This window comes from Mustelus asterias, chromosome 4 (assembly GCF_964213995.1).
Source record: "Mustelus asterias chromosome 4, sMusAst1.hap1.1, whole genome shotgun sequence".
In the NCBI taxonomy this organism is placed as follows: domain Eukaryota; kingdom Metazoa; phylum Chordata; class Chondrichthyes; order Carcharhiniformes; family Triakidae; genus Mustelus; species Mustelus asterias.
In genome coordinates, this window is record NC_135804.1 from 145,249,840 (window position 1) to 145,274,204 (window position 24,365).

The 24,365-nt window shown below is 45.7% G+C and overlaps 1 protein-coding gene and 1 pseudogene across 2 annotated transcripts in view; both read right to left on the bottom strand.

The window, feature by feature from the left end:
- Positions 1–1,960: 1,960 nt before the first annotated feature.
- Positions 1,961–24,365, bottom strand: part of LOC144492408 (interleukin-13 receptor subunit alpha-2-like) — a 29,600-nt gene continuing 7,195 nt past the window's right edge. The window contains exons 3-8 of one of the 2 annotated variants that reach the window (XM_078210416.1): positions 21,121–21,302; positions 18,607–18,749; positions 13,902–14,061; positions 6,383–6,479; positions 5,445–5,484; positions 1,972–2,145 (exon numbers count right to left, since the gene is read on the bottom strand). In XM_078210416.1, coding sequence (XP_078066542.1) covers positions 2,113–2,145; positions 5,445–5,484; positions 6,383–6,479; positions 13,902–14,061; positions 18,607–18,749; positions 21,121–21,302 — 655 coding nt within the window. In that variant the 3' untranslated portion in view covers positions 1,972–2,112. Of the gene's footprint in view, positions 2,146–5,444; positions 5,485–6,382; positions 6,480–13,901; positions 14,062–18,606; positions 18,750–21,120; positions 21,303–24,365 lie in introns of both variants that reach the window. The other variant, XM_078210417.1, reaches the window with a different exon arrangement.
- Positions 17,778–18,024, bottom strand: LOC144493263 (U2 spliceosomal RNA; annotated as a pseudogene).

Genomic DNA, 24,365 nt, shown 5'->3' on the forward strand with positions numbered 1-24,365 from the left:
ACAGGAAGGATGTGGAGGCTTTGGAGAGGGTGCAGAGGAGGTTTACCAGGATGTTGCCTGGTATGGAGGGGAGATCCTATGAGGAGAGGCTGAGGGATTTGGGATTGTTTTCGCTGGAAAGGCGGCGGCTAAGAGGGGATCTTATTGAAACATATAAGATGATTAGAGGTTTAGATAGGGTGGATAGTGATAGCCTTTTTCCTCTGATGGAGAAATCCAGCACAAGGGGGCATGGCTTTAAATTGAGGGGGGGTAGTTATAGAACCGATGTCAGGGGTAGGTTCTTTACCCAGAGGGTGGTGAGGGATTGGAATGCCCTGCCAGCATCAGTAGTAAATGCGCCTAGTTTGGGGGCGTTTAAGAGATCCGTAGATAGGTTCATGGACGAAAAGAAATTGGTTTAGGTTGGAGGGTCACAGTTTTTTTTTTAACTGGTCGGTGCAACATCGTGGGCCGAAGGGCCTGTTCTGCGCTGTAATGTTCTATGTTCTATGTTCTATGTTCTAATGGTACAATCAATTCATTCCTGCATTTCTAACTTCAAATGGTGCTTCTAGGAAACCAAACTTTAATGTAACATGCAAACAGTGGGAAGAGCCAAGTAGAGGGGCAATATTTTGGACTAAAAAATTATTTCTCCTTGTGCATATGTGGTGGACTGAATGGATCCTGCTTGAGTAACTGATATTGGGAGAAGGATGGCAGGGACCTCGGGCTCATATGATGAGGTAGGACATGGAGTTCAGGAGGTTAAACATGATTAACAACACATTCGTGACATTAGGAGTGGCACGGTGGCACAGTGGTTAGCACTGCTGCCTCACTGCGCCAGGGTCCCAGGTTCAATTCCGGCCTCGAGTCACTGTCTGTGTGGCGTTTGCACGTTCTCCCCGCGTCTGCGTGGGTTTCCTCCGGGTGCTCCGGTTTCCTCCCATTGTCCAAAGCTGTGCGGGTTAGGTTGATTGCCCGTGCAAAATTGCCCCTTAGTGTCAGGGAGATAAGCAGGGTAAGTATGTGGGTTTACGGGGATGGGGTCTGGGTGGGATTGTTGTCGGTGCAGGCTCGATGGACCAAGTGGCCTCCTTCTGCTGTAGGGGTTCTATGATACTAGTAATCAAATCACCTTCCCACTCACTTGGCCAGAGACTCTTTTAAATTGAGTGCGTGTTGGCCCAAACCCCATTCCTGTAGAATTCCACCAACATTGGAAAAAGTGAGAGCTCGGAGGAGGAAACTCGATTTGCAGTGATTTCTTGACATCACACCTGGTTTTGAAAAGTGCATAAATTGTAGGGTGAAGCAAAGAGCTCCAAAATTTGTAGAGGGGCTGGGGAAACCTGGGGTAAGAGTTCAGGCTTGATGGGCCGAATGGCCTCCTTCTGCACTGCAGGGATTCTAAAAAAATGTTCTTTATCAGCTGATTGCTACGTGGATGCATCTAGTTGTCATTTCATTTTTGCAATTGTGTTATGAAATGCCATTTGGATTAAGTATCCAGAGATACAGGCCGGAATTGTACCGGCATTGCCCTCCCTGGAATCGGGGCGGGCGAGGCTCGCAGAACGGAATTCTCCATTGGCCTCAGGCGGGATTTTACGAGCCTTGCCCAAGCGAGGTCGTAAAATACCGGCCATGGGGTTCAAATCCCAGCGTGGGGGTTGGGGAATTTATATTCAATTGTTTTAAAGATCCGAAATAAAATAAATAGTCTCAGTAATGGCCACAAAGCTATTGCGTAAGCCAGTGTGTAGAGGACAGGGTTCCTTTATTTTAAGTTAGCTGGTTGATTTGGGTAAAATCACTGGAATTTTAGGTAGAGAATCATCTGCTAAATGATTCATGTTAGAGCTTATGTTTCTACACTTGCTAAATCAGAATGATGGGGCCCCTTGCAAGCAGTGTTAAACATACACAATAAGCTTCAAGAATGCATAATTGTGATCGTTGAAAGAATGCTTTTAGAATGATGCAACTTTCCTGTCACCCCTTTTATTCATACGGTCGCAAACAATTGCCACTCTGAAAGAAGAAAGTTGAGTGACAAAGCTCCTGAACGAAATCATCCATTTTCCTTTGGAAACACGGTGAAGCAATTTTCTGGATGGGAAATCCTCAGTTGTGAGACGTTTTCATTATATAGAATCCCTGTGAAAAATGGTGTGCAAAAAATATATATTTTTATAGTCAACCCACTTATTCACAAATAACAAATTACATCTCAGTGGTGATTCTGAGCTTACGAGCTGGATACTCGCTAATTTGTCAACCCTCTTCTTGTAGTTTATTGAGAGGCGATTTACCTTTTTTAAACACTTTATCGTCCCCTAACATTTTCATTCTTCTGAGGGTTCGGGTGTGTATAATCTACCTCGGGAACTCTTGAACATTGTCCAGAACTGCATCAGCAGAATGTTACTCCCAAATCCACGTGCAAATTTCTAATTCCAGCAGGAGTAACTAGAAACGTAACAGAAAAATATACAGCGCCTGGGAGAGGCAGAGAAAGAAATGATTCCTCTCGTACTTGCTAAACTGGTGCTTGGGTTATGTGGTTATGTCACAGGGACTGGTAATCCAGCAACTTGGACTAATTGCCCAGAGCTGTGGGTTCAAATCCCACCACAGAAGGTGGAGAATTTAAATTCAATTAATTAAATAAATTGGGAATTTAAAAAGTAGTATCATTAATAGGCATGAAGATACCAGATGGTTCTCTAATACTCTTTAGGAACCTGCTCTCCTCACCTGCTCAAGCCTATATTGGACTTCAAATCCAATGCAATGTGGTGGGCTCTGATTTGTCATTTGAAATGACCAAATTCAGTCAATTATTCCTACTAACAGCTCTGACAAAGTATACAAAGCATCACAAGGACTGGAGTGCTTCCCATGTAGAAGGCACAGTGGTTAGCACTGCTGCCTCACAGCGCCAGGGGTCCGGGTTCGATTCCTGCCTTGGGCCACTGCCTGTGTGAAGTTTACACATCCTTCCCATGTCTGCGTGGGTTTCCTCCGGGTGCTCCGGTTTCCCCCCCACAGTCTAAAGATGCGCAGTTTAGGTGGATTGGTCATGCTAAATAGTTCCTCAGTGCCCCAAGGTGAGTAGGTCCGGGGGAATTAGTGGGGTGAATACATGGGGTTGCGGGGATAGGACCCGGGTAAGATTGCCCTATTGGAGAGTCGGTGCAGACTCGATGGGCCGAATGGCCTCCTTCTGCACCGTAGGGATCCTATGATTCTAAGAAGGCTGCTCACCATCACCCTCTTCCCAAGGGTTATTCGGGATGGACAATAAATGCCGGACTTGTCACTGTCACCGATAGAAGGATATCGTTTTTTTAAAAATCAACAGTATATGTGTGGAAATAGAAATGTTCCTGGGTGAGAAACACCCTTGTGACCTACCTTCCAGAGCATGTGAACTAGGTCAACATGACATTTTGAGAATAGATGCGTTTTAGCCTCGTTACTCACAATAAGTGATTGATTAAAAGCAGGAGGCGCAATGACATTTTCTCCTCAATATTTTTGGAAACTAAGATGTCACATGGAGCACAATTTTCTACTTTTTCCCAATTTTAGCAAAGAAGTCGATGTAAATGGAACATCCAATTCTATTGACCTCTAACCTTCTCTTAGTAAGATGAATATAATTTCATAAAGAATCAAATGAAAAGAAAATATATGACACAGTCCATTATGAGTGTTTTTTTGACAGAATGAATAGGGAGAAACTGTTTCCATTCACACAAGGGCCGATAACCAAAGGGGACAGTTGTAAGACCAGTGAAGAGGGCACTCAGATAGTGCACATAACTCCACCATGTTGCCTTAACTCAACATTATTACAATTACTCAGCTCTCCATTGAGGTTTCTCCCTGCATTGTTAGTGCTCTGAAAAGAAAGCTTTTTATGAGGAGCTTCCATCTCATTGAGGAGGCCTCAGGCAAATCCACATCCAACAACCTGCTCTGAAAACTCTGCTCACATTTTGACAGCCGTGACAAATTCCATCAAAGCAGCGGAAACAATGCACAACGCTACGAAACAATCAACAACATGGGAGGATGTCCTTGCTATAGAGGGAGTACAGCAAAGGTTTACCAGGCTGATTCCTGGGATAGCAGGCCTGTCATGTGAGGAGAGACTAAGTCGGTTAGGATTACATTCATTGGCGTTTAGAAGAGTGAAAGGGGATCTTATAGAAACTTATAAAATTCTAACAGGGTTAGACAGGATAAATTCAGAAAGAATGTTCCCAATGGTGGGGGAGTCCAGAACTAGGGGTCATAGTTTGAGAAAAGGGGTAAACCTTTTAGAACTGAGGCGAGGAGAAATTTCTTCAGCCAGAGGGTGGTGAATGTGTGGAATTCACTACCATCGAATGTAGTTGAAGCCAAAATGTTGACTGATTTCAAGAAGAAATTAGATATAGCTCTGGGGGCTAAAGGGATCAAGGGATATGGGAGGAAGGGGGGATCACGATATTGAATTCGATGATCAGCCATGATCAGGCTGAAAGGCAGAGCAGCCTCGAAGGACTGAATGGCCTACTCCTGCTTCGAGAGTTTCTATTCTAAATAAAATAACCCACAACATTCTAAAACTAACTAATTCGCCCTATGTTCCAATGTTAATGGATCCTTCCAGAAACATCCAGGATCCGGATCCACATTTTTGCCAAGAATTAACCAGTTCTTCCTTGGGCCATTTCCATGTGCCAGGTTTTGCTCTAATCCATCCATTAGATTTTGAGATATATTGTTAACAGACTAACAAGTGGGTGAAAACGTTATCTCAGCCATCTTTTCAGTGTTAGAGGTAATAATAGGCAAAAAAGACTTTGAGGGGAGAGGGAGAGACTGTTTTTTTTACACTGAGAATCCTTATGACCTCAACTTGCCAGAAAGGGTGTTGTCAGCAGATTCAGTGGCAATCTTTAAAAGGGAATTGGATAAAAACTTGAAGGGGAAAAGATTGCAGGGACAGAGCTGGGATTTGGGACTAATTGCAAGGAGCTGGCACAGCCAGCAAATGGCCCCCTTCTTTGTTTCATGATTCTATGAATAGTTCACCATGCTTAACGGGTGGAATTGTCCCTTTCCATCCGCCGCGGGAATCGTAGCGGGCAGGGCAGGACCATGCAAAGGTTGTTGATCTCGGGCGGGATCTTCCGGTCTTGGGGTGAGCCTGGCTAGGAAATCCCGCCCAATAGGTGGGATTTACATGAAGGAGGCGGCCTGCTTTTGGCCGACGGTGAGATCTTCTGGTTCCGCTGTTGTCGATGGGGCTTCCTGTCGAATGCCTCCGTCGCTGCTGTGAAACCCGTGGCAGGGATGCGCTGTCGATGGGACCGGAAGTTCCCACCGCAGTGAATGGCCAGAAAGTCCCGGCCAGAGACTGCATTATGTGTGCTGAAAAGGATATATGATGAATATTTTACCTTTGAGGAGCTGTGTTGATCATCAGAGGGACAATGTGTTCTGTAAGAAAATTTTGTCCAAACAGATCTGGTTAATCATTGCAGAGCAAAACAAAATGCACTCCTTTCATTTCACATTTGAACTTGTCAAAGATTTCTGCAGGTACTTGTATCAAAGGCTGGGCAGTAATTAGCATATTTATTGACCACAGTAGTTAGTCATTTCTCCTTGCTATAGCATCTTGCTTTTTAAACAAGAGAAGTTCAATGGTCTGCCCAGTGAACTTTGAGTGGCACAGTGGTTAGCACTGCTGCCTCCCAGCACCAGGGACTCGGATTCGATTCCCAGCTTGGGGCACTGTCTGTGTGGAGTTTGCACATTCTCCCCATGTCTGCGTGGGTTTCCTCCAGATGCTGCGGTTTCCTCCCACTAGAGGGCATAGGTTTAAGGTGAGAGGGGAGAGGTACAAAAGTGTCCAGAGGGGCAATTTTTTCACACAGAGGGTGGTGAGTGTCTGGAACGAGCTGCCAGGGGTAGTAGTAGAGGCGGGTACAATTTTGTCTTTTAAAAAGCATTTAGATAGTTACATGGATAAGATGGGTATAGAGGATATGGGCCAAATGCAGGCAATTGGGATTAGCTTAGAGGTTTGAAAAAAAAGGGCGGCATGGACAAGTTGGGCCGAAGGGCCTGTTGCCATGCTGTAAACCTCTATGACTCTATGGTTCAGAGAGGGGACAATGAAAACTTCAGCACCAGTAATAATGTATGTATAGATGATTAAATATGCCGAGGGCAGTACTGTTAGGAATAAACATTTTAAAAAGCAGGAAGTACATAAGAGATTGAGCAGCATAAGTAAAGGGAAAAGACAGGTCAATATTTTGGATGGAAGAAAGGTTGAAGTTGTTTTGGAATCGCACCTCTCAAATCGTTGTGAAATCAGCATTTTTCTCACCTTTTACGCTTTTGCTGGCATGTCACAATTATCACAAAACCCACAAGTGGCACAGTGGACAATGACGTCAATATATAAAATATTCTTTGTGATTTCTCTGAAAAACAAAAGAATTATCTACTTTTTTCCCCTTTTTACCCACTTATTTTTATGCTTTAATCCCCCAAGAAGCACGAAGGACAGCACGGTGGTTAGCACTGCTGCCGCACGGCGTCAGGGATTCGAGTTCGATTCCAAGCTTGGGTCACTGTCTGTGTGGAGTTTGCACGTTCTCCCCGTGTCTGCGTGGGTTTCCTCTGGGTGCTCTGGTTTCCTCCCAAAGTCCGAAAGACGTGCTGGTCAGGTGGATTGGCCATGCTAAATTCTCCCTCAATGTACCCGAACAGGTGCTGGAGTATGGCGATTCGGGGATTTTCACAGAAACTTCATTGTAGTGTTAATGTAAGCCCATTTGTGACAATAATAAACTTTAAAACATGACTTGCATTGGGGTACAATCCCCCAGAGACGGTTATTCGTGCATCGAGCAATGGACAATTCACTTACAGGTGGTTTAACAGTCAAACCACTGTCTACATTCATCCATTTTCCAACATCAGGATGGGGAAACCTGTCTTGTTCCTAACCCAGAAGGATAACTCTGGCTGAGATCAGCTAACTCAACACAGACCAGGAATTCATAGTACAGAAGGAGGCCATTCGGCCCATCGAGTCTGTACCGACCACAATCCCACCCAGGCTCTATTCCCATAACCCTCATTTACCCTGCTAATCCCCCTGACACTAGGGCCAATTTAGCATGGCCAATCAACCTAACCCGCACATCTTTGGACTGTGGGAGGAAACCGGAGCATCCGGAGGAAACCCATGCGGACAAGGGGAGAACGTGCAAACTCCGCTCAGACAGTGACCCGAGGCTGGAATTAGAAATCATAGAAGTCATAGAAACCCTACAGTACAGAAAGAGGCCATTCGGCCCATCGAGTCTGTACCGACCACAATCCCACCCAGGCCCTACCCCCATATCCCTACACATTTACCCGCTAATCCCTCTAATCTACGCATCCCAGGACACTAAGAGGGCAATTTTAGCATGGCCAATCAACCTAACCCGCACATCTTTGGACTGTGGGAGGAAACCGGAGCACCCGGAGGAAACCCACGCAGACACGAGGAGAATGTGCAAACTCCACACAGACTGTGACCCAAGCCGGGAATCGAACCCAGGTCCCTGGCGCTGTGACGCAGCAGTGCTAACCACTGTGCCACCCTGTGACCCTTCTTGACCTTTTTTCCCTTGCCATAATGGCAGAAGGTTTGCCAGTTCAAGTCATAGAAAAAGCAACTTCTTTTATTTAAGTACTGAAAACATTTTGGCAGCTTTGTAGCGTCCAGAATCAAGTTCTTCCTTGTATTTGTTTTGACACAGAGGAGGGGGCAGGCCTTGTTAACAATTTGTTTTTTTTGTGCTCAGCAAGATGAACCTACAAAGTAGTCAGATATGTAACCAGGCTGAACAAATACACAGGTGAAGGCAAACAACCACAATGGGCCGAAGGGCTTCCCTGTGCTGTAAAACTGACGAAATAGAACACGGAATATCTGCAAATGGCTACAGCCAAATGTAAAGGCCATTCTTGCTATTTTATGTGCTAATCCTGTTCTGTAAAGTCATCACAAATGCCTCTGCAGCAGATGGCGCTATTCTGCATCTTTCCTAACTCAGGTAAGGCACTGGTATGCTAGGGCCTACAGAAATGGTGGAATTTGGCAAGTGTGACCAATCGGGCCACACTGGTTTGTGATCACCCCTGTATCGCCACATAAAATATGACATGCCCTGATTGGCCTGCTTTGGAAGAATCTTTAGAAGTTAGGCTTTGACATCTAATCTTGATGTGACCATGATTAGTCTAACTCAGAGAGGGGAGTTTTCCTCTCCCGCCTGCCACAGGAATCATAGTGGGGGGGAGGAGGGGGGGGAGGGGGTGCAAACCATGCAAAGGTCTGTCGACCTTGGGCGGGACTTTCCGTGTTTGAAGTGAACACAGTGGGTAGTGTCCCTAACGCTGAGCCAGAAGCTCCGGGTTCAAGTCCTACCACACGACTTGATAGCCAAGGAAGGTGCGTCAATAACGTGGTCAAACAGGTTGAGTAACAACCTGCAAATCCTTCCGACATGCCAGAGGTTGGTGGTAAGGGTGGGAGAGACTCCCTGTCACTCATGCTTGATGCTGAGTGACGCTCCTCAAGCTTTAAGCTTCTGGCAACAGTTCCGGGCATAACTAGCTATGAAAACAGACAAAAGTCTGCCTTTTACTGTTGAACAAATTAGCAATTCAGAAGAACTGTCCAATTAAAAATAAGAAGGAAGAACTGTTGAAAGGAGAAATAGAGTTCAGTGCAACTATTACAAAAAGAATGTGGCAGTTATTTGAAAATATGCAAAGCACAAGTAGGAAGAGATCATTTCCAAATGTTGTTAGAAGAGATTGATGGACTCGCCTTGGGAAAAGCTCAAACTGATGAACCGAATGGATGGAGCAACTTTTAGATGAGACAAAGTGGGAAGAGAGTTGGAATTGGATTGGCAAACGTACTAGTGGGAAAGAGATGAAGGAGGAGAAATAAGTGAATTAACATATGTCACAAAATCAAAATACCTAAGACAGAAAAACAAGAAAAATTGACCAAGGCCTCCTCACATTTTTATTCCACATCTATAAAAACCTGTGTCAAGACCTGCTCTGAATCTCCCTCTAGCCATGCCAGAGTATCCTCCTCCTTTCTTAAATAATGTTATGAAGCACCTGTCTGCTGTCGACCAGCTTCCCACGTTTCATTCCCATTGGTAAAGAGTGCAGATCTAGGGCGGAATTTTACAAAATCATTCTAAGTGTCCAGCTAGTGTGAAAATGGGAGAGTTCCTGGTCCATTTTTTGGATGCGTTTCCACGCCCACTCTTACGCACTTAGTCACTGCAAAAATGGCCTAGAAGGTTTCTAGCTACTGCAGGCAGTGGGCTGGGCTTAATTCGCCAGCCAGCCTGTAGAGGGAGCTACTGTGCATGTGCAGGCTCTGATTCTACACATGCTCAATAACAACTGCAGGGGTCTGACAGACAGAGAGAGAGAGCTGTCAGGCCCCTGCTGCTGAAAGCAGTTTCAACCAACTCTCCCCGCACCCACAATCATGGGGACCCACGGCTGATCACGAGCCCCACAACGCATGGGCATCTAGCCTCTGTCACACCCCCCCCCCCCCCCCCCCCCCCCCACTGCCCAGACTGATCCAATCACAATTTCAGAGCGGCAGCAGTCCCCCCTCCCGCACCCCCCCCTCCGATCCAATCCCATTGCAGAGCGGGAGCAGGCCTCCATCCCACCAAATCCTGTTGCAGAGTGTGCAGCGGGCCCCCCCCCCACCCCCTGATCAGGCCTCCCCTTCATGCTGGACCCCCCATAGGCTCCAGGCCCTGACACTGCCTGGTCGGCAGTGCCAATGTGCCTGCTGGGCATTGTCCAGGTGCCAGGCTGGCACTGCCAGGCTGGCACTGCCCAAGGGGCAACCCCTCTTGCCCTTGGCTTCCCTGGGGGAGCCTCAATGGCCGGTTCCACCGGCAAGGCCAACAGGGCTGTTCCCTAAACACATGCTAATGAACATTTAAATATATTTCTGGCGAGAGACTGGCCTTGCTGGAAATCCGGCTCTTGATCAGGGCATGATCCTGAATTCTCGGCTCGTGCCCGATTTTACTGGCTCGCTCTGCCCATCGATGGTGGGACAAGACAGTAAAATTCCACCCCTAATATTGGACAGTAATCCAGTGTGATTCAGTCTGCACCCCACCTCAATCCAAAACTGGGACATACCGGACTCTCAAATGGGCTACAAAGTATTGAGGAGAAAAGATTTTCAGAAAATATTACAACCGGTAGGTCACAAATGTCACCGGGCATGATCTTACCAAATATATTCTAACTGCCAAACGAGCATGAAACTGGGAAAGAGTCACACCCATTTTCTGGGCGAGTTCCCACACGCAAATTGTATGGCACTTAGTGCAAACATGAGACAAAGGGTGGGATCTTTCGGCTGCGTTCACTCCAAATATGAAAACCCCACCTGAGGTCAACGGACCTTTGTATGTTCTGCCGCCTTCCCTTACAATTCCCCTGGCATGCAGCACTTGAAGATTCCCCCCCAAAGTGTGATTCAAGCCAGCAGAGGGAGTGGACGGAATCTATTCTCGCCGGGAAGCCGGCTGCTGTCTGTGAGTGGTGCAATTGTGCATGTGCCTTGATCTCTCAGTGGACTGTGTACAAGTGTACCACCCCGGCTATTTTGCTCCACCTGCTCCACCCCTTCTTAAACAGTATAAAATCCATCACATTCCTCCCTTTCTTTAGTTCAGTAGAAGTCATATGGATTTGAAATGTTAGTTCTATTTCTCTCTCCACCGATGCTGCCATATTTGCTGAGTTTTTCCAGCATTTTCTCCTTCTTATTGTAGATACCACCAGGTTTAGATCAGCTATGGAAAAGAACAAGGAGCAACCCAGAGTAAGAATTATTAATCGGGGGAGGGCCAGTTTCACTGGGGTGAGATGGATCAGCCCAGACAAATGGGAATTAAAGATTGGCAGGCAAAACTGTGACTGAGCAAATGGGCTGCCTTTAAAGAAGAGATAATTCAGGCACAGTCAAGGTGTTTTCCGTCAGGGGAAAAGATAGGACTAACAAATCCAGAGCTCCCTGGATGGCAAAAGAGATAGACAGTCAAATAAATCAGATAAAGGGTGACAGATATCAGGTTATATGGATAATATAATCGAAAATCAGGATCAACACAGAAGGTTCCAAGAGGAACTGAGAAAACAGAAAAGAGAATTTAAGGGAGACCGGGGTCTTGAATCCAGGGGAAGGTCCGCCATCGGCCTCGCTACTGCCCAATTGTCCTGTGGCTGGCCAGGCATTCCAGAAAAGAGGCAGCGCCAATAGAAACCTTACAGTGCAGAAGGAGGCCATTCGGCCCATCGAGTCTGCACTGACAACAATCCCATTCTAGGCCTTATCCCTGTAACCTCACATATTTACCCCACTAATCCCTCTAACCTACGCATCCCAGGACACTAAGGTACAATTGAGCATGGCCAATGCACCTAACCTGCAAATCTTTGGACTGTGGGAGGAAACCAGAGCACCTGGAGGAAACCCAAGCAGGAGAACATGCAAACTCCACACAGACAGTGACCCAAGCTGGGAATCAAACCCAGGTCGCTGGAGCTGTGAGGCAGCAGTGCTAACCATTGTGCCACCAACTAGCAGGCGAGAACCCCCCTCACCCCCCCCACAAAGTCTCAACAAGATTCTGCCCCAGAAGCTTGCAATGCGTGGGCAACAGTCACTCAATGTAATTTGTCCCAGAAATGCCAATTAAGGAAAGTGGGTGGGCTTTCGAAACTGGACAACCAATCAGTAACTTTCCAGTCTGAAATCAGGTTGCCATGGGAGGTATATGAAGGAGAGCGCGTTCCAAAATGCTGTTTAAGAAATTCAATTAATAAATGGCCTTTGCATGTTGGGTATGGGGGAGGTGGGGGAGAGTGGGCCTGGGAGAGTCCCTCTGCAGGTAGACCTTTGCTACTTCACGCAGGCAGGCAAAGAAAGCTCTAACCAACATAGAGCACTGGCCACCCAATCTCCCACCGGAAGGCTGCTTCCAGAGAGATAAACTATTCCCCCGATGTCTTCAGGAGGCTGGAGGTAACTGGAAAATGCAAGCTGGCCCCCGATAATGGACATTAAGAGGCCTATAATGAGCTTGATTGGTGATTACGCCTCCCACTACACCTCCCCATCCTGCCGCCATGATATGGAGCTCAGGAACTGCCATGCTGCCTAGCCTCTCTATTTTAATGCCCACCCACCTCTTGTCCTGGGGTAAGAATGTTTACAAGGAAACTTGCTCAACTTTTAGAAGTCACTGAGCAGGTCTCAGCTGGATTGCTGTGATCAAATCTGGACATCATTAAGAAAGATGCCAACGTCTTGGTTGCAATGGGGAGGGCGACTGCCGAGAAGGTTAAACATAACGCTACCATGGATCAGAAATTACAGACACACAGCTGGAGAGGTTGGGCTTTTCCTCCTTGGAACAGAAAAGGTTAAGGAGATATTTAGTAGAGGTGTACCAAATCAGGAAGGCTTGTGATGGAGTGAAAAGGGAGGAACAGGTTCCCCTGGCAGAGAGGGCATTAACCAATGGTTAAAGAAGCAATGGGGGGCACAGTGGCACAGTGGTTAGCACTGCTGCCTCACACCACTAGGGACCCGGGTTCGATTCCGGTCTTGGATCACTGTCTGTGTGGAGTCTGCACGTTCTCCCAGTGTCTGCGTGGGTTTCCTCCAGGTGCCCCGGCTTCCTTCCACAGTCAGTGAACCCGAACAAGTGCCGGAGTGTGGCGACCAGGGGATTTTCACAGTAACTTCATTGCAGTGTTAATGTAAGCCTAATTGTGACACTAATAAATAAACTTAAATCAAAATAATTGGTCAAAGAGGCAGGGGTGAGAAGATGCTGTTAGTTTTTAAGACCTGCCTAAAAGAGTGGAGAAAGCAAGCTCAGTGAAATCTTTGAAAAGAAAACTGAAGAAATCCTTGAAGGAGAAAACTGAAGGGCTCTGGGAAAGGAGCAGCTTTCACAGAAATCACAGAAACCCTACAGTGCAGAAAGAGGCCATTTGGCCCATCGAGTCTGCACCGACCACAATCCCACCTACCCCCATATCCCTACACATTTACCCGCTAATCCCTCTAACCTATGCATCTCAGGACAATAAGGGGCAATTTTTAGCACGGCCAATCAACCTAACCCGCACATCTTTGGACTGTGGGAGGAAACCGGAGCACCCGGAGGAAACCCATGCAGACACAAGGAGAATGTGCAAACTCCACACAGACAGTGACCCAAGCCAGGAGTCGAACCCAGGTCCCTGGAGCTGTGAAGCAGCAGTGCTAGCCATTGTGCTACTGTGCCTCCACTGTACTACCGTGCCACCCGAATTGATTAGCTCTTCGAAAGTACCACTACAGGCTGAATGCTCTTCCTCTGTGTTGGAATAGTGAGAAGTCTCACAACATCAGGTTAAAGTCCAACAGGTTTATTTGGAATCACGAGCTTTCGGAGCACTGCTCTTTCATCAGGTGACTCGAGGTAGGTTCACAAACACGGCATATATAGACAAAGGCACAATTGCAAGGTAATTACAGATTAGAATGTGAAGAATGTGTAATCATCTTGCAATTGTGTCTTCGCATGTATATGCCGGGTTGGTGAACCTACCTCCACTCACCTGATGAAGGAGCAGCGTTCCGAAAGCTCATGATTCCAAATAAACCTGTTGGACTTTAATATGGTGTTGTGAGACTTCTTACTGTGCCCACCCCAGTCCAACGCCACATCTCCACTTCTGTGTTGGAAGATTCAATGAGTATGTCACAAAAATATTTTATTTACCTGTGCCATGTCTTGCCGACTCAACAGGTAAGCTCCATTCACCCCACAGGTCAGTTGTGCCACAATACTGGTTAATCTTACTTCGCACTTGAAATGTATAAGATTTCTCTGGATCCATACTTGACAAAGTATATCTTGCTTGCGCATTGATTGAATATACCTATATGAACAAAGCAGAAAAAAGTGGCAGGTGATATTAATTTATGATAATATTTAAATCTCATTACTGAGGTGAACAATATTTAACGAGCTGCCATGTCCCCCATCCCCTCCACAGTTCAGTTGTGCCACAAAACTGATTAATCATGCTTCCCTCTTGTAATATGTAATGCTTCCTCGAGTCCATACTCAACAAATAATACTGGTCTTAAAATTGACTTTTCCTCTCTACTTGTTTTCCTCTCTACTGGGGCAGCACAGTAGCACAGTGGTTAGCACTGATGCCTCACAGCGCCAGGGACCTGGGTTCAATTCTGGCCTTGGGTCACTGTCTGTGTGGAATTTGCACATTCTCCCCGTCTCTGCATGGGTTTCCTGCAGGTGCTCCAGTTTCCTCCCACGGTCCAAAGATGTGTGGGTTAGGTGGACTGGCCAAGCTAAATTGACCCTAGTGTCAGGGGATTAAGAAACATAGAAACATAGAAACCCTACAGTGCAGAAGGAGGCCATTCGGCCCATTGAGTCTGCACCGACCACAATCACACCCAGGCCCTACCCCCACAGATTTACCCGCTAATCCCTCTAACCTACACATCCCAGGACTCTAAGGGGCAATTTTTAACCTGGCCAATCAACCTAACCCGCACATCTTTGGACTGTGGGAGGAAACCGGAGCACCCGGAGGAAACCCACGCAGACATGAGGAGGATGTGCAAACTCCACACAGACAGTGACCCGAGCCGGGAATCGAACCCAGGACCCTGGAGCTGTGAAGCAGCAGTGCTAACCACTGTGCTACCGTGCCGCCCTTAGCAGGGTAAATATGTGGAGTTACGGGTGGGATTGTGGTCGATGCAGACTCAGTTGGCCTCCCTCTGCAGGGATTCTATGATTCTATGTACAACCAAGTAGCAATCAGAACTTAAATGTGATGACAAATTTAATATGTCAAAGTGCAGAGCTGTGTGAAGAGGTCAGCAAGGTGGCTCCAATATTGGAGAAGGATTTGTTTTAATTGTGATGAGTGAGGAATTCATTCTGATGCACATTTTTAACACTTCTTTAGCAACGAACAAACTGGGATCTTATGTTCTTGCTGTTGTCAGTGAGGTTTCCCATAGAACGCACCCCCAGGAAACCCATGGAGGGAGAGAGCATAAGATCTTGCTAATGTGAATGGCAGCTAGAATTTGGCGCACATTTTTCAGATGTTACAAAGTTAGGTGGGAAATGAGGTCGTGAGAGGCTGCAAGTGGACAAGAATTGGGCAGAATATAATGTGGGGAATTGTGAAGTTATCCACTTTGGGAGGAAAATGGAAAATGTTCATGTATAGAGGGACCTGTTTCAAAGTTTGAAAACTTATTTATTAGTGTCACAAGTAGGCTTATTAACACTGCAATGAAGTTACTGTGAAAATCTCTGAGTCGCCACACTCCGGTGCCTGTTCGGATACAAAGGGAAAATTTAGCATGGCCAATGCACCTAACCAGGACATCTTTCGGACTGTGGGAGGAAACCGGAGCACCCAGAGGAAACCCACGTAGACACGGGGAGTACCTGCAGACTCTGCACAGACAGTGGCCCAAGTTGGGAACTGAACCCCGGTCCCTGGCACTGTGAGGCAGCAGTGCTAATGTTAAAGATGAACTTGGAAATCCTTCTAACATATGCTGGTGGCAAGAGTAGGGGAAATTCCTGGTCAGCCATTTAATGGAAAGGAATTGGAGCCTCTATCATTACTATCCATTGCTCCAGGCTACAATATGCATGTCAAAGTGTATGTTGCCACAGCAACTTGGACCCCTTTGGAAGCCAATTGCCTCAGTTGGATGGATGGCTTGTGTGGGTCAGCTTGGTACAAACAGCATGGAGTTTTATCCCTGTTCTGCTGGGTTGGATTCTGGACCTGCTTCCGTGCCCCATTCAGGCTAACAGAGAACAGTTCCTGTCTATCCCTGCAGGTGTCGTTAGAAAATCAGCTTCATTATTCAAAGTGCCCTGAGTTAGCCTGTCCAGCAGATGCTTTGAATCTGCATCGCATCTTCCATGAAGGAGTGGCGGTGGTAATTAGAGTTGGGGGTGTGGGGCAAGGAGGCTGGGGGAAAGGAGGGGGTTTAGATTTGATTCCTAATGGCACAGACAGGAAGGGGGGTCAATTTAAGCTGCCCTGATTTCCCACTTTCTCACCGCCCATAAACAGAAAGCTGCTTTTAAATTCTGATCCCTTTATAAATGGTTGCATATTTTCCCCAATCCTTAAGTCTGGAAATGTTCCAACCCTCTATTAATGCACAGGTAAGATACAGACACCCACAAACACATCCCCACACATATACACACACCCACACACATACGAGGTAGGGATTTCACAATGTCCACCCCTTTTTACACTCACAGAGTGAAGACGGTTCAGGACATGATCACAAGAAAACACAATTATGGGTTTTACACGTGTCCAGAGTTCGGAATCAAAAGTCACCTGGAATGTTCCTTCTGAGGGGAAGATGGCTGATTGCAGAATTCTCTGTCTTTTCAGACTAATGGTAAGAAGTCTCACAACACCAGGTTAAAGTCCAACGGGTTTATTTGGAATCACGAGCTTTCGGAGCGCTGCTCCTTCATCAGGTGTGTGAATCTCATCAGAAGTTGTGAGACTTCTTACCATGCCCACCCCAGTCCAACGCCAACATCTCCACATCATTTTCAGACTGAGGGTTGCAGGACAGGAGAAGGCGTGCAGAATGAATCAGTCAGGAGGCATGAGTTCCAAGGTTCAAGCAGCGGGCAGGTTTGATTCAGGTCCGAGTTTGTTCTGGTGCCACCGGCTTGATGGTGGACAGCACAGGCTGTTGCCTGGAGTAATGTTGATGTTGGATGAAATACAGCCACTACTGGAATTCAATTCTAACGGGTGATATCACAATGCAGCTTGGGGGAGGTCATGTGACATGCCTCCTCAGCATTGGACACAGGATAATTGGAATATTGAGATTTAATCGGAATCAGGAATCCTTTTGTTTTTGGAGACACTGGGGTTGAGTTAAATAACTGACACTCTCTTTGTCGAAGCCATGGTGTTAGGACTGCTAATGCTTTGGCCATTAACACAATCACTGGAGATTATGACCTGAGAAGGTTTTCCTTTGTTTGGAGTTAGCTGGACCTGACTCCGTTTCCCTATGGCTATTGTTACTTTGGAACTGCTGCAAGGCATCAGGTGGAGACATGTTGTTAGCTCAGCAATCTTCCATTTTTAACCGCACAGAAAAATATTGTCTTTATAAAGTAGTCCAGCAGATGAATATATAAGCATATATTTTCTGTCATATCTCGAGCCTGACACTAAATTCCATTATGAGTTGTGGGGGTTTGGAGTCATCATGCCCACACAGAGACTCTGATTACCATCCCACCAGCAATAGTCCCTAAAAAATTGTTAGAAGCAGACAAGGTAGACTTGGGGTCTCCAAGTTCTAAACACCTTCTCACACATGGCACGGGGAGCAGTGTCATTCTGCACAGAAAATGAGTGGGTTGCCACTGAAATAACTCCTCAGAGGCCAATGTCCCTTCTCCAGATTTTTTTTTTAATATACTTTTCCAATTCAATCAAATCAAATCCAATTCAGAGTCTCAACAAGTTGAGACATTTCAGATCCAGGCTGACAAGACAGGGCGAGCGATCAAATCACCCTGTCCTGGGCCTGATCTACATGAGCCAAGTTGATTGGAGGAGCAAAGCAACACCTCCTCCAAGACTTGAGCTCATTTGCATCTTAGCCAAAAGGCCGGGATGCAGCTTTTAAAAATTGCTTCATATGAAACATATGAAGCTTCAATGTAACCCAATGACCTCAACCAAGTGCAGCATCCAATCCATACTACACTTGATCTTAGCCAAAAGGCCGAGAAGCGAGAACAGATACTACACTTGATCTTAGCCAAAAGGCCGAGAAGCGTCCCTTCTCCAGATTACTTTTATTTACAAACTCTATTCTACTCCGAGAGTGCTTCATTATCAGAATCAGGAGTGCCTGTGGACTTGACACTCCCATATTTATGTACAGGTGAGGCTCCCTGATTGGGCAAGCAAGTATGACCCCAATCAGGGAGCTCATACTCCAAGAGGCCCACCTCATGTGCCTCGTTGAAGTCATTACAGACACCATGCTTCTAATTACAGAATGGGCACACATCCTATTCCATTAAATGGTGGTTTCATTTGTTGGCCACGTAGAAGGAACTGCTGATTATTTTTGCAAGCCAGTTAAAGTAGACACCAAACCACATTTGAACATGTCATCCTACCTTCCTCCAGTTAAAAGCCCCAAGCAGTAGTCATCCCAAATCTAAGAATTTTAGTCATCTATATGCCAAACATTTGTCTTTAGTCTGCTGACAGACTACAAAGGATAGATCTTCATCCGAATTCCCAGTGACAATGTGATAATGTGCTACTCTACTCAGTTTCTGAAAGTTAGTCCCTATTCTCTGTTTATAAGGGAAAACACTTGTTAGCCTTGTTTTTATTGTCACACTGTACCTGCCACTCCTTATCCTTATTACTCCGGTGCCTGACTTCATATATTCGACATTTCAGTAAGTTCTTTGGTACGTCCCAGCTCAAAATGAGCTCATTCCTGGTCGTCATATTCAGTGACAGGTCTTCAGGAGGATTGAGTTTCACTGAAAGGTAAAAATTGAGTTTATGTCCCGATAATAAAGAAGATCATTTCAAGAATTTTTACCATACTGGAACATTGAATTATGTGCATTTCCCATTCATACAATAAAGTATGCTATGGATTCTTTCAGCATGTTAAGTTGCCATTGTTGACGCATAAAACAACCAACAAAATGTTTTTAAAAATTGAGAAATGAAGCATTTGATCGTTGCTAATGACTCTAATGAAGTTAAACGGTAAGCAATGTGCCACAAAGATGCAGGTCATGTGTTGAGGAGCATGAGCATCATATTTTGATGGTAAATCTATTAAAAATGAAATCAATTCTTGGTTTTTTCTTGCATATCCCCCTTCTCTTGGGGTTTGGAAAGAACTGCAACAAATCCCTCCGCAGCAACCAAGTCGAGAAAGGAACGTTAGGAGTATCCAAAATTGAGGGTAAATTGAGTTGGAAATGAAATCCAAGGATATGCGTGCAGTGAAAAGCCCAGGGGTAAAGGATAATGTCACTTTGGAAAATGGACAAGAAGGGCAAATAATACACCGAAGGGCTGGAGACAGAGGAAGGGGTGCGTTAGATAAAAACTCTGATATACTCACAAGCTGCTGAGGTGCTTTGTTTTCCACCAGGTAACAGCTGAATAGTGATTACCCTAACCCACGACTTGTTAGTGAGAGGAATTTTCCATCCCCTACCCAATGCATAAACATCTTCACTTTACAATTGTACAGATTTTCCCAATTGAGGTTAATTTCTCTTTTGTCATCGTTACGTTGTATGTATGTTTGAACAAACTATTTCCATGACAGAAATTACCTTCATTTAACGTTGGAGGTTCTTTTACCACATGCTCAATTTTCCAGCAATGTAGCATTTTAAAATGACACAGCAGCTTTAGTGCGACCGAGGTTTTGTGTTATTTTAAGTGCAGCATTAATTCAAACAAGTGAGGGGAAAAGTACTCGCTGCTCTACTGCACCTTTAGTCTTTAAGGTAAAGCTCTCACTGCTCCACGGTACCTGCCAATCTTTCATTGACTTGTTTTATTGCACCTTCTAATTTTAAAGGCAAATTTGTTGCCTTATACTGTCTGCTGGCTAAAGCTCTCAATGCCAGAAGCCATTCATCTTTCCTTTGCCCTTAATGCTCTGATGCCTGGCTCTACTCATCAGGGGCATAAACTGCAATAAAGCCCGTTACAGGCACGGGGATTGCAATACTCGATTACCCCACACCCGATGGAAATGATGAAGGTTGCATCATTGTGCTAACTGCTCATCTCCATGATTGTGACATACAGCCCAGTGCTGAACACTGCTGAGTGGATACACACTCAGTAAGGGGCCCAGGTTCATGCAAGGACAGCCCGCACTTCTTAAAGCCAGCCTGCACCTGTTGAAGGGAACCTGCACAGTGGCTGCAGTAGGTGCTGGAAATGGCTGTGACTTCATGGGTGAGAATGAAACCAGGTGAGTGCAGTTGTGCTTAGTTGGATGTTGATGAGGAGATGTTGGAGGAGAATGAAGTGGTTAATTGTGTCGAAGGCTGCACAGGTTTGCAGAATATAAGAAGGAGGCCGTTTGGCCCATCGAAACTGTACTGAACACAATCCTATCCGGGCCCTAACCCTGTAACCCCATGTATTTACCCTGCTAATCCCCCTGACGCTAAGGGGCAATTTAGCATGGCCAATCAATCTAACCCGCACATCTTTGAAGTGTGGGAGGAAACCGGAGGACCCGGAGGAAACCCACGCAGACACGAGGAGAACAAATTCCGCACAGTCACTTAAGGCCGGAATTGAACCCGGGTCCCTGGCGCTGTGAGGCTGCTGTGCTAACCACCGTGCCGACCTTAGTCACCTTTATGTAGGATTATTTTATTCTCAGGTGCATCCTTCTATCTTGGACTCTTGGCATGGGACTTGGTTACTCTACAGAGGGGTGTCGACATATTCTGAGATCTGCTTAACATTTGTTCATTCATCTGCACAGTTTATGGAGTAGGCCTAGGAATAGTTCTAGGAATGATTGCCAACCCCCCTCCCCCTCTCTCTCGTCTAACACATGACTGACTTCTGCGGTACTTCTGGTGTCTGCGGTACATCACCATCAACATTGTCCATTAGCATATCCTACTTGTAAACCCTTTCTGCTCCATTTACAACTTGGATAAGACTTTGAGTCTTTCTTGCAGAAGCATCAATATTTGCAAAGGGGCCTTCACTATCCTAACCCTCCCAACCAAGCGATACATTCATTAGAAACCAGGCCCTGCTTCCAACCCCATCCCTCCCAACATGAGAATATCATTCCAAGGTGCTGGTATCACTGGCTGTGTCTTGTGAATGATTCCCTTGTCTTTTTTTTACCTTGGTTCTGCAGCTGGAATGTTCGAGTCAGTGGTAACACATTTCCTGTGGCACTGGATCCATTTCTGTAGACGAAAAATTCTCGAAATTGGATAATTTCACTTTTTGAGAAATTGCAACCAATGTTATAGCCGTTCTGCTGGATGTAATTTCCACATTCCTTTGCTGGAGTTTTGGAATACCTGCGGGATGAGACATGATTATTGTTTCATTCGTAGTACGGGTTTTATCAGCTGAAATTCAAAATCAGCTGGAAAGCTGAATATGTTTGAAAATCATTGCATGCTCAAGAATTATTTAAAGAGAAAAAGACCTTAGATAGTGCCGTTCATGTCCTTGGGAAATTGCTTTACGACCAATTAGGTACTTTTGAGGTGCAGCCACTGTTGTAATGTAGGAAATACAGCAGCCAATAACCACACATCAAAATCTCATAAACCAGAGAATCATTATTCATAGAATCATACAATCCCTACAGTGCAGAAGGAGGTTATTTGGCCCATTGAGCCTACATCAACAACAATCCCACCCAGGCCCTATCCCCGTAACCCCACATATTTACCCTACCAATCTGCCCCAACACTAAGGGGCAAGTTAGCATGGCCAATCAACCCAATCTACACACCTTTGGAGAATGTGCAAACTCCACACAGCCACTTGAGGCCAGAATTGAACCCAGGTCCCTGGCACCGTGAGACAGCAGTGCTAACCTCTGTGCCACCATGCCGCCCTAGCGGTTATTTGCCTCAACGACTCCATGAAGTAGCAAGTTCTCTGAGTAAATACATTTCTCTTGAATTTCTTATTGGATTTATGAGTGGCTATCTCATATTTATGGTCTGACTGCCCCATGAATGGAAACATCTTTTCTATGTCTACTCTCTCAAAACCTTCACTTCAAGCACATTATCATTCATCTCTCACCGTCCAATTGGAAACTGGTCGGCATTAAAATCCCAATGTCATCAAAATACAAACTAAATGCTTTTGCCAGAGGAATCCTTGACATGTTTGTGTGATATTTCTCTGTCATGGACAGAGTTTTTGTAATTTATTGTGATCACAGTGTTTAAATGTGTGAATTCTTGTGTTTTCTTACTCTCTGGGGAGCGTACAGCCTATTCCTGTTCCTCTCTCCTTTTATTATCATTATAATCTCATGCTTGTGTTTACCTTTACTTATTAGAAGCAATGATAATTTGATATGTCCCCCTCTCCAGGTAGGCCCTCTGGATCAAGGATAGCTTTCTTCTGCTCTGCTTTGGCGAGCTCTAAAATGGCTGCTAAGACCAAGCTCTAAAATGGCTGCTAAGACCAAGCTTTAAAATGGCTGCTAAGATCTGCAGAGTAATAAGTCTCACAACACCAGGTTAAAGTCCAACAGGTTTATTTGGTAGCACAAGCTTTCAGTATGTCGCTCCTTCTTCAGATGAGTGAGGAGTTGTGTTCATAAACAGGGTATATATAGACACAAACTCAAGTTACAAGATAATGGTTGGAATGCGAGTCTTTACGGGTAATCAAGTCTTAAAGGTACAGAGAATGTGAGTGGAGAGAGGGTTAAGCACAGGTTAAAGATGTGTGAGTTGTCTCCAGCCAGGACAGTTAGTGAGATTTTGCAAGCCCAGACAAGTCGTGGGGGTTACAGATAGTGTGACATGAACCCAAAATCCCGGTTGAGGCCACAACACCACACAATCCTGCCACAGCAACCTCGGCAAGACATGCCGGATCATCGACATGGATGCCATCATCTCACATGAGAACACCATCCACCAGTTCACGGTACATACTCTTGCGACTCGGCCAACATTGTCGAGCTGATACACTGCAGGAAAGGATGACCCGAGGCATGGTACATTGGGGAGACCATGCAGACGCTACGACAATGGATGAATGAACACCGCTCAACAATCACCAGGCAAGAGTGTTCCCTTCCAGTCAGGGAACACTTCAGCAGTCACGGGCATTCAGCCTCTGATCTTCGGGTAAGTGTTCTCGAAGGCGGCCTTCACGACACACAACAACGCAGAATTGCTGAGCAGAAACTGATAGTCAAGTTCCGCACACATGAGGACGGCCTCAACCGGGATCTTGGGTTCATGTCACACTATCTGTAACCCCCACAACTTGTCTGGGCTTGCAAAATCTCACTAACTGTCCTGTCTGGAGACAATACACATCTCTTTAACCTGTGCTTAACCCTCTCTCCACTCACATTGTCTGTACCTTTAAGACTTGATTACCTGTAAAGACTTGCATTCCAACCATTATCTTGTAAATTGAGTTTGTGTCTATAAATGCCCTGTTTGTGAACACAATTCTTCACTCACCTGAAGAAGGAGTGACACTCTGAAAGCTTGTGCTACCAAATAAACCTGTTGGACTTTAACCTGGTGTTGTGAGACTTCTTACTGTGCCCACCCCAGTCCAACATCGGCATCTTCACATCAAGATCTGCAGACTCTGTGGTGCTTGAAGCATTGGGTAGATGAGTTATTTGGAGACTTTGATGCCTCAACTTTGTCTCTACACAACCCTGATGAAGTCTCTCAATATGCCAGGTGCCTTCCCTAATGAGTCTTTTCCATTTTGGTTGGTCGCAAATTTGGGTCCCCCTGAGTTGGTGGATATGTTTGTCATCTTTAGGGATGCTTTTGAGAGCACCCTAAAAACATTTCTGCTGTCCTGCTGTGATGGAGCTCTGCGTAGGGCAGTTATTGCTTTGGTGAGTACGCTGCCCACTGGGATTCTGAGATGTCTAGATGTAAAAGGTCTCAGTCGACAATCCCTGATCTCAGCAGAAGAGAAATAGAATGGGATGTGCAGAGGGGAGGGTTTGGGTCCTGGTAATTACTTCTCAGGTTCAAGTGAGACTGTGTCATTGCACCCGCACGCTTCTCCATTTTTCTCATTGCAATTCTTCACCTCACCTCCAACAAATTAGCCATAGGCGAGGAGATAACCCATAGCACAGGCGGGAAATTTTTCAATCTACACTGCCTTCAATCCATAACCTCAGTCTTCAGCTTCAGAATGTAGATGATGCATGTATTTGTATTCACTCAGAAACTGAGTTCCAGGTCATTGTCAATACCTTCTCCGAAAGCAAATGAGAAAATGAGTCTTTACTAAACACTTGGAAAACTAAGGTCCTCTTCGAACCAGCTCCCACAGAAAAATAGCCCCTCCCACTGCCCCCCATTGATGGACTATTTTCCATATCTCAAGTGCCTGCTGTTAAT